Here is an 11,003-nt window from a genome sequence, read left to right as displayed (position 1 = left end):
GGACTTGTAGGTAGTCCCATGCTGTGGGGCAAAGTTCGTTCAACAGGGTTCGTAACTGAGTCATCAGTTTTGATCTCCTTGTCGGTGTCAGGATGACCTTGTCTTGTTTGGTGTCGAACTGGACTCCCAAGTATTCTAGAGATTTGGAAGGCTGCAGATAGCTCTTGTTTGTGTTGACCTCCCACCCGAGGCTCTCCAGTAGAGTTTTGACTCTGTTGGTTGCCTGGTGGATTTCCTCTGGGGATTTCGCTCTGATCAGCCAATCGTCTAGATAAGGGTGCACGCGGATTCCTTCCTTCCTCAGTGTTGCTGCCACCACCACTATGATCTTGGTGAACATCTGGGGTGCAGTGGCTAACCCGAAAGTTAGTGCCCGGAACTGGTAGTGACGGTCCAGGATCGAGAAGCAGATAATCAATAAACCCACTCATAGAGTGGGTCATACCTTGGACCTCATTTTTGTAAACACAGGCATCTCACATTCAGCACAACCGGTCTGCAAACCAGTCCCCTGGTCAGACCATGCCCTAATCTCGACCACCATCTCACTGGCACAAACGAGTAACAAACACTCCCCTCAACAACAATTTACTTACAGGAAATCATGCTCCTCAGATGACCTCCACAAACACCTAGTCTTAGAACTCCCCCTCTTAGACGTTTCCACTCCTAATTTAGCCTTGCACTCATGGTACAATATAACAGAAATGGTGGCAAACAAACTCTGTCCACTGACAACTAAAAAACTCAAACACAACAACTCTAAAAGACAACCATGGTTTAATGAAGAACTTCAAAATCTCAAACTTTCCCTTAGACAGAATGAAAGCAAATGGCGCAAAGCACCAACAGTGTCCTCCCTCTCCGCGTACAAACTTGCCCTTCACCGCTACAAGAGCTCCACGTTAAAAACAAAAAGAGACTTCTACGCTTATAAGATCCATCACCTGATTTTCGACTCTAAAGCCCTTTTTGCTTACGTATCCAACCTAACTCAAATCAACGTACCGGACATTCCGCTCAACCAAGCTCAAGTAAAAGCAGAGGAGTTGGCCCTCTTCTTCAGCAATAAAATCTCTAACCTTCTAACACAGCTGATGCCCAATACCCTTTCTCCATCCAGCACTTATCTCCACCCTAACAAAGCCATCTCTCTCAAATCTTTCGAACCTATCACAACTTCAGAGATCCTAACAGTACTGAAAAAAATGAAACCCTCGTCTCACCCATATCCCAACCAAACTGCTTCTTCTAATTCCGGACACCATCTCCAAAGCTCTGGCAGACATTATCAACTGTTCTTTATCCCAAGGAATCTATCCAGATGACCTTAAAATGGCTTCTATCAAACCGCTCTTGAAAAAACCAAACCTAGATCCAGAAGACCCCACCAACTTTCATCCAATCTCCGACCTCCCTTTCATAGCCAAGGTCATGGAAAAACTAGTTAACTCTAAATTATCGGTCTACCTCGAAGATCACAAAATTCTCTTCCCCACTCAATATGGCTTCTGGAAATCATTAAGTACCGAATCACTTCTCATATCCTTGACAGATTACCTCATCATTGGCCTCGATAAAGGTCACGCCTATTTATTGATCCTCTTGGACCTCTCAGCCGCTTTTGACACTGTTAACCACTCTAGCCTCCTAAACCAGTTATCGAACATTGGCATAACATGCACAGCACTACCCTGGTTCAAAACAATCCTGAGAAACAGAGACTACAAGGTCAAAATACACAACAAAGAATCTAAGCGCTATCCTTCCTCTCTAGGAGTCCCGCAGGGCTCATCCCTCTCACCTACACTCTTTAACATTTACCTTCTCCCTCTCTGCCAGTTATTAACCAAACTGAACCTTAAATACTATTTATACGCTGACGATGTCCAGATAGTGATCCCCCTTATAGAATCCTAGACTTCCCAAAAAAACCCTAGACTTCTGGGAAACATGCCTTCTTGAAATTAACTCCCTCCTCTCCAGTCTGAACTTAATCCTAAATTCTTCAAAAATGGAACTCCTTTTCATATCCACGGATAACAGCAACATCACCACAAATCCCCCAGCAAACTTACAAATAGCGCAAGTAAGAGACCTAGGAGCGATCATTGATAATCGGCTAAATCTAAAATCTTTTATAAACCAAACCACCAAGGACTGCTTTCATAAACTTCATGTCCTAAAAAGAATAAAACCACTGTTCCACGCTCATGACTACAGAACAGTCTTACAAGCAATAATCTTCTCTAAGTTAGACTATTGCAACTCTTTATTATTAGGTCTCCCATCATCGCACACTAAACCTCTTCAGATGGTTCAAAATATGGCAGCCAGAATTCTGACAAATACACGGAGAAGAGATCACATTTCTCCAATCCTCAAAGACCTACATTGGTTGCCAATTCATTATAGAATCTTATATGTCCATTACCACAATCTACAAAGCTATCCATCAATATGCTCCGCTTAATCTACAAATCCCTCTCAGAAAACATACCTCCTCCAGACCCATAAGAGAGTACTATAAAGAATCTCTACAGGTACCTCACTCCAAAACCTCCCATCATATAACCTTCAGAGACAGGGCATTCTCCACAGCAGGACCTCCTCTATGGAACTCCATCCCACCGGATCTGCGGCAGGAACCCTGCCTCCCAACATTCAGGAAAAGACTCAAAACGTGGCTATTTAAAAAAGCCTTTCCAGACACCGAATGAATCTTAATTCACCACTAACCAACTTCCAGTCATTACCCTAACGCAGAAAACTATAACATTGCAAATGGCATAACCTAGTAAATACCATAAATTCTGTAAATGCATTCTGTTAAAGTTTGTTAAATGTATTCTGTTAAATTCCTATTGCCTTTCCCTGCTCCTAGTTGTACATTTCCCTCTTTTATTGTAACTGCAATTGTTTTCGCTCAACACCTGTTATTTGTTCTTTTTATTGTAACCTATTATTACACCCCCTTGTTCATTGTAAACCGGCATGATGTGATACTTATCACGAATGCCGGTATAAAAAAAACTCAAATAAATAAATAAATAAATAAATAAATAAATAAAAGCTAACGACCTGAGGTTCAGGTGGCGCAGCCTGCCCCAATCCTGCATAATCAGATTAGGGGAGGTCCCCAGACTGATAGGATCTCTGATCAACAGGAGCAATAACCAGACCTGTTTTGGCCAATAAGAAACCATGAGAATCATGGTCCCCTTGTCCCGCTAGAGCTTCAAGAGAGTCTTCATTACCAGCAGAAGCGGAGGATATGCATACAGAAGACCCTTACTCCAATGGCAGGCAAAGGCGTCCAAGGCTGGTAGTCTGTCTGCCCTGAACAGGGAGCAGAAGTGACTCACTTTACTGTTGCAAGGGGAGGCAAAGAGGTCCAAGTCCAGGGTTCCCCACAGGCAGAAGATCTGGTCCACTACTGCTGGATCCAGCGCCTGCTTGTGCAGTCGGAACGCTCGACTCAGGCAGTTCGCAAACCACATTCGCTGTCCTTGCTAGGTACATTGCTCGTAGGAAAATGCCTTGGGACAAAGCCCAGGCCCATATCTGCACCACCCTCTTGACAGAGGAGGAACAAACTAGTGCCCCCCTGTATGTTTATGTACCACATTGCCACCTTATTGTCTGTCTGGATCAGGACTTTGTGGGACAAGCGATTTTGAAATGCCCAAACAGTGTAGTGGATCACCCGAAGCTCCAGGAAGTTGATCTGGCATTTGGGATTCCTGAGCCGACCAACAACCTTGCATACAGAGACTGTACACATGTGCCCCCCAAACCAGAGGAGATGCATCAGTGCTCAGTACAACCTGGGGCGGGGGAACTTGAAAACAGAACCCCCTCCAGATTGGACAGATCCTCCCACCAAGACAGGGAAACCTGGAGAGGCTGCGTAATGCAGACACATGATTTAAGGTCCAGGGTCGCCTGCATCCACTGTGACTGCAGTGTCCACTGCGCTCTGTGCATGCACAGACAGGCCAAAGGGGTAACATGGACAGATGCTGCCCTGTAACCGAGAAGACAAAGCAAAAGGTGAGCTGAAACCTGCCGGTGTCGGCGGACCAAATTCACAAGGGACGACAGGGCAAGTGCTCAATTGTGGGGTAGGAACACCCTGGCTTGAGCTGTGTCCAGTCTGGCCCTGATGAAGCCCAGGCATGGCGATGAGCTGAGATGGGACTTGGGGTAACTGATGACAAACCCCAGAGACTGCAGCACCCCGATGGTCAGACTGAGAGCGCAGAGCGCACCCTGCTGCGTGGCATTCTTGACCAGTCTAGGTAGGGGGAACACGTGCACCCCCACAACTGTCAGGCACTTGGTGAAAACCCGAGGGGCTGACGCAAGGCCAAATGGCAACAATGGCTCTTTTGAGGGCTGCATCTGGCTCGCAGACAGTCGCCACACTTTCCCACTGACCCAGCTGCTCCCCGGTCTTCCTCCGCCCGGGCTTAAAATGCTGTCAGCCCGGGCAGAACGCGGCAGGACTGCTGGAGTCAGCGGCACCGGCATGCTCTCTTCTTCCCGCCCCCCCGCGGCCCGGAAGAGGAAGTGGAGAGTATCGGGTGCCTGCGCGGCAAGAAGAGGCCACGCTAGTGCGCTCGGCATCGGCCCGAAGAAAAGAAGACTGCAGCGCGGCTCGGAGGAAAATGAAGAGGTTCAACTGCGGCCAATGGGACTCCGCCTCCGCGAGGGCTGAAAATGAAGAGGTTAGCGTTGGGAGGAGGCTGCTGCTGCCGCGAGTTCCCGGGGTGGGGGTGGGGGAGAGAGAGAGAGTGAATGAGCGAACAAGCTGTGTTTGCTCGCTCATTCACGCACTAGCGTGGCCTCTTCTTGCCGCGCAGGCACCCGATACTCTCCACTTCCTCTTCCGGGCCGCGGGGGGGGGGGGGGGGGGGGGCTCTGTGTGTGTGTGTGTGTGTGTGTGTGTGTGTGTATGTGTGTGAGATTGCATGAATGTGAATGATTGAGAGCCTGTATATGTGAAAGAGAGTATGTCTGTGATTGAGAGCCTACCTGTGAGAGAGAGAGAGAGCATGAATGTAAGTTTACCATTGGGAACCTGTATGTGTAAGTTTGTGATTGAAAACCTGTTTGTGTGAAAGAGTATGTGTGTATGATTGAGATCCTTTGTGTGTGAGAGAAATCATGTGTATGTATGATTAAGAGCCTGTGTGTATAAGTAAGAGAGAGATCATGTGTGTCTGTGTGTGATTGAGAGCTGGTTTAGGTGATGGAGCATGTGAGTATGTGATTGAGAGCCTGTGTTTAAATGAGAGAGAGAGACCATGTGTGTCTGTGTGTGATTGAGAGCTGATTTAGGTGAGGGAGCATGTATGTGATTGAGAGCCTGTGTGTAAATGAGAGAAAGAGAGGACATGTTTGTAAGCATGTGAATGAGAGTCTGTGTGTGAGAGAAAAAGATAGCATGTATTTATGTGATTGAAAGCCTGTGTGTGTGTGTAAGCGTGAAAAGATAGACAGCATGTGTGTAAATGTGTAATTAAGAGCCTATATAAGTGAGAGAGAAAAAACATGTGTATATGTGAGTACTGAGAGCATGTGTGTATAGGTGTGTCATTGAGAGCCGGTGTGAGAGAGAGCGCTGGTATGTGACTGAGAGAGGAGAAAGTTCCAAGCAAACCACCCCACCTCCTGCTAATTCAGAACAATCTCAGGGCACCTGGATATCAAAAGTTCCCAGGTATGCAGAGCAAAAAAATGTTTGTATCCTTATTATTTTTCATTACTGGGTCTCTGTGTCTGCTATTTTGAAATATTTTGTTGGTATCTGGAAATGTTTTATATGCGTTTTTAATTATTGGATATTCCACTCATCAGCTGTTTCGAAATGTTCTTTTTGTTAGTACAGTTTTACTGCTGATGATTTTATATTTCTTGATTTGTTTTATAAGGATGGGTGATGTTTCTTTTTTCCTTTGTTACACTGCATACAGAGACTCTGGCTTGTTGCAGTTTCCAATTCATTTTTTTCTGCATGCTTCTTTATTCTATGTTAGGTGAGGGACAGCACGTGATTCAGGTGAGGTTTTCTGCTGGCGTGTAGTTTCTGTGTAGGACTCTATAGCAGCCTGACTTGGTCCGTTTTCCTAATAGGAGATGTATTGGTGTCTTAAGGCCTGGTGTAATATTTTCAGAGCCTTATTGTACTTTAAAAGTGTGATCTTACATAAAATGCACACATTTACTTGTATTTAGTTTTAAACATATTGTATGGCTCTCATGGAATTACATTTTAAAATATGTGGCGTTTATGGCTCTCTCAGCCAAAAAGGTTCCTGACCCCTGCTCTATTGTATATAGTACTTTATCTTGTTCTCCCTCTCTTTTTTTCCTACTCCCAGTTAAGGCTTCCTTGTTATAATGTAACTTTATGCTCCTTTTAATATATCTCTTGTTGATTGGTTGCTTATAGTTACTGCTTAGTTCGATGTAAACCGAGTTGATTTGATTTGTATCAAGAAAGTCGGTATATAAAAGCCTTTAATAAATAAATAATAAATAAATAAATTTAACTCACGCCAGACATAAACCACACACATTACATACTCACCTTAAATTCCTCTAATACCTTAGCCTTAAACTAGGATTAGGTAGAACACAAGCCTCTCCCTTGCAAAATGGCTCTGTTGTTCACAGAGACCTAGATGAACCGTGCACACGCCCAAACCCGTAGCAGGAACAAAAAAAAGCAGTTGTCGCCTTCTACAAGCTTGATCTTACAGTCGCTACTCCTGGGGGAATTCTGCGCTACTGCGGAATGCAGAATTTGCGCAGAATTCCTCCTTCACTCAGATTTCCTCCCTCACCTTGCAAATTTCTTCCCTCGCCGCAGTTCCCGCAGATTTTAGCGCCGCTGCACAGATTTTGGCGCCGCCGTGCAGATCCTCCCTCGCCGGAAATGGATTAAAAAAGAACCAGAAGCATGCCGCGCACGGACAGCGGCCAATCCGGGACAGCGAAGTCAGGTGACGCACGGAGAGTGGGGGCATCGCATCGCAGCATGGCACCGGTGGCTCGAGGAGCAAGCAGCAAGGAGAAGAGGGAAAGAGAGAAGGGAGGGGAACAGAGGGGAGGGGGAAAGAGAAAGAGAGAAGGGGGAAGAGGGAAGAGGGAAGAGGGAAAGAGAAAGAAGGGGGAAAAAGAGGAGAAGAGAGGAGGAGAAGAGGGAGAGAAGGGAGGGGAAGTCAGGTGGCGCACGGAGAGTGGGGGCATCGCAGCACGGCACCAGCGGCTCGAGGTAAGCAAGCAAGGAGGAGAAGAGGGAGGGAGAGAGAGAAGGGAGAGGAACAGAGGGGAGGGGGAAGGGAGAAGGGGGAAAGGAGAAGAGGGGGAAAAAGAGAGGAGAAGGGGAAAAGTAGAGGAGGAGGAGAAGAGGGAGAGAGAGAGAAGGGACGGGAAGTCAGGTGGTGCACGGAGAGTGGGGGCATTGCATCGCAGCACGGCACGACGGCTCGAGTAAGCAAGCAAGGAGAAGAGGGTGAAAGAGAAGGGAGGGGAATAGAGGGGAAGGGGGACAGAGAAAGAGAGAAGGGGAAAAGAGAAAGAGAAAGAAGGGGGGAGGGGGAAAGAGAGGGGCTAAAGAACAGACCCAGGGCCTGGCCCTGTGAATGTATGTTTGAGCCCTTGTGTTTGTTGTGAGCCAGTGGGTAGGTGTCTACCTGGAAGTCTGTATGTGCGGGCGGGCGGGGGGGGGGGGGGGGGGAGTGTGTGTGTGAGAGAGAGTTGTATGTGGGGAGACAGAACATGTGTGTGACAGATGGCATGTGAGAGATATCATGTAAGAGAGACAGTGAGCATGGATACTCAAGTGGAGAGGTTAGAAACAACTGCAGCAGTCCCTGCCAGCTTGGCTTATCTGCCAGCAGCAGCAATTGGCTCTTCTGCCAGCAGTGTCAAGTTGCCAGGGACTGGATTGCACTGAAATGGAGAAAAAAAAATATATAAGTGCCACTATTTAAAGCACTCTATATTTGTCTCTAGGCACTTCCAGTATACCCTTTTAAAGTTTACTTGTTAAACCTCTGCCTCTAGCTACTTCAGCCCCCAAGTTCCTTCGACCTTGTTTTATTGTAACTTTACTTCTTCTTCAATGTTAATGTTATAACCCTCCTGTTCCTTTTAAACCAATATGATCTGATCTGTATCATGAATGTCGGTATAGAAAAGAGTTGAAATAAATAAATAAATAATAATTTGCAAAAAATATTGTGTTATTTTGAAAAATAAATATGCAGAATTTTGCTGAATTCAGAAAATATGTGCGCAGAATTTTCAGTTTTTTGTTGCAGAATTTAATTTTTTTGCGCAGAATCCCCCAAGGAGTAAGTCGCTTCTGATTGGCTGATCCCGAAAAGTCATCGTTCTGTAACTGCTAGCACAGGAGGGACTTCCTCAATGGCGCGGATTATTTTAGTAACTCAGCCATCCAGTCGCTAAGCCCAAAACTAACCCAACCCACACAGAGATTTTGTCCTGCAGAACGGCAAAAAAAAAAAAAAAAGTAACCCATTTAGTCGTGAAATAGTTCAAACTGTCAACAATTTAGAGAGCTACTAGTAGATGCCCGGCCAAAAGTAGCTAATCCCGAACAAAAATAGTTCTTCCGTACAATGGCAATAAAGTAGCCCAATTGGGCGTGAAATAGCCCGACCGGCAACACTGGAGATCTATCGACCAAACAGCTAATTGGCAAATGCCTCAGTCCAAGCAGGATCGCCTCATCTGAATGTTCATTATGGAGGAATGAAATATAACCACTGTAAGCACTGTCTAATAATTGGCTTTGGTGGCCGGGGCGGGGCATTTGTGTGGTTCACTAAGTACGGCCATCCCCTTTTGCCTCCCTTGTCCACCCTTTCTGAAATACTTTTGCTGGGGGATGCCGCGGTTTTTTGTTGCCTATGCTGGAGAATGAAGCGGAAGTAACAGCCTGACCTTCTCTTCACCCTGTTTTCCAGCGCTCTCCCCGGCCTCTCCTGCAGGCATGCTAGATTTGGAGCGAGGCTACAACCTGTCGTTCGCCGGCTGCGGCTTCCTGGGTGTTTACCATGTCGGGGTTGCCAGCTGCCTGCAGGAGAGAGCACCCCGCCTAGTGAGGGGAGCCGGCAGGGTGTACGGGGCGTCCGCCGGCGCCCTGAATGCCGCAGCCCTGGTGTGTGGAGCATGCTTCGGTAGGGGGCCACGGAGCCAGGTCATATCTATTTGCGTGCTTCGTTGTCTTTTAGCCGATAAGCTTTCTGAGTACAGAAAATCTGTTCTATTTTGCTGCTTTATTTTAAATCTGTTAATCGGATTCCGGGTTAATGTTTTCTTCCACTAGTTTAATGTTTGAATTTAATGGTAGTGTTTTACCGTTGCACTTTTTTTGGGGTGGAGGGGTACGGATCTGTGAGAGAAGTCACTGTCTTTGTTTTTGCCTAAAAAGAGCTCATAAACTGGATTGATCAGTTTTCCTACTCTGAATATGCAGGCTTTTAAATAGTTTGCAAGGTAAAGTTACTAAGTAAAGCTGTAGATTCTTTCATTCAAGGCTAGAAAGTAACTTTGCCAGCAATAACGACTTGAGTTCTCAGGTGAAGGTTGTCATACTGTTGTTGTTTACCTATGGATAAAGAAGTATGGTGGCTGTTTGTCCTTTTGAATGCATGGAAATAAAGGTTAAAGTATATAAAGGAAATACTTTATTGCACTAGCTACATTCCTTGTCTTCTTTTGAGAGCTAATGCTCTCTCTCCAGTCCGAATAGAATAAGCAAAAAATGACTACCGGAAAATGAGTGAATTATAAGAAGCATTCCAATGATAATTGATCTTAAGGTGATTGATAGAGTAGTCTGGTTTAAAAAAGAAAATGCTCCACTGAGGTGTCACCTTCGTCTTCTCTCTGGTGATTGATCTTGTGTCTATGTAATGTTTGGTCTGTATCACAGACTTTACATTTTCGGCTTTAAATATTCAGTACAAAATTATTTGATATTCAATCCTGCCCCTCCTTCTGATCCCCTTTTAAATGGCGCCAGCATACGAGCTCATTGGCACATGTAAATAAAGGATGGTTATTTGCCCCTTTAAATAATACTAAAACAAAGGGACACTGTGAAAGTAACAGGTGTTATCAAGGCAACTACCACTTTGAGAGGTTTGAGAAAAATCCATAAAATACTATTAGCAAGGTAGCCTAGTGTAAGTTATCCCTTGGAGTAATAAGTTCACTTTTTGGGGTGTGCTGGATAATTTTGACATAAATTGGCCACTATCCAAGACAGAATGCTGGACACTTCTTATGTTTATGACCCCAAAGCAAGCAGGAGCAGGTTTCTCATTGACCAAGGTATTTAATGCCTTAAAAAATGTGGCACCCTAGGCAGTTGACTGTTTTTTGTGTGCCTAAATCGAGGCCTGTGAATGAGTGACTGTTGAGGGGGGTGGGGGGTCCTGTGGTATATGCTGGTATAGTTGGCAGCATGATACATTGCAGGGGTATATATAATTTTCTTTCTGAACTTCTGTTAGAAGCTTGTGTTTTATTCATTTTTGCTTTATAGGTGGTTGCTGGGGGGCCAGTACTGGTGGACTAGGGAATATTTTTTTATGACTCATCATCCAGAAATAGTGACTGCTTCATGAGTGGCTTCTACGAAAAGTAAAAAGTCATGGGATAGGTGGCGATGTCCTTTTGTGGATTACAAACTGGTTAAAAGACAGGAAACAGAGAGTAGGATTAAATGGACAATTATCTCAGTGGAGGGGGTGGGCAGTGGAGTGCCTCAGGGATCTGTACTGGAACCCGTGCTTTTCAATATATTTATAAATGATCTGGAAAGGAATACGAGGCGTGAGGTAATCAAATTTGCAGATGATACAAAATTATTCAGAGTAGTTAAATCACAAGCAGATTGTGATAAATTGCAGGAAGACCTTGTGAGAATGGAAAATTGGGCATCCAAATGGCAAATAAAA

At 45.3% G+C, this 11,003-nt stretch overlaps 1 protein-coding gene across 4 annotated transcripts in view; it reads left to right on the top strand.

Annotated features, from left to right (window-relative positions):
- The first annotated feature begins 8,593 nt into the window (after positions 1 to 8,593).
- Positions 8,594 to 11,003, top strand: part of LOC115090693 (patatin-like phospholipase domain-containing protein 2) — a 124,956-nt gene continuing 122,546 nt past the window's right edge. Inside the window, exon 1 of one of the 4 annotated variants that reach the window (XM_029600126.1) lies at positions 8,594 to 8,803. In XM_029600126.1, coding sequence (XP_029455986.1) covers positions 8,788 to 8,803 — 16 coding nt within the window. In that variant the 5' untranslated portion in view covers positions 8,594 to 8,787. Of the gene's footprint in view, positions 8,804 to 8,853; positions 9,236 to 11,003 lie in introns of those variants that run through there. The other 3 variants (XM_029600125.1, XM_029600127.1, XM_029600124.1) reach the window with 3 other exon arrangements.

This window comes from Rhinatrema bivittatum, chromosome 4, assembly GCF_901001135.1.
Source record: "Rhinatrema bivittatum chromosome 4, aRhiBiv1.1, whole genome shotgun sequence".
Taxonomy (NCBI): Eukaryota; Metazoa; Chordata; class Amphibia; order Gymnophiona; family Rhinatrematidae; genus Rhinatrema; species Rhinatrema bivittatum.
Note: the sequence above shows the minus strand (reverse complement) of the source record. Positions and strands in the feature narration are given on the sequence as shown.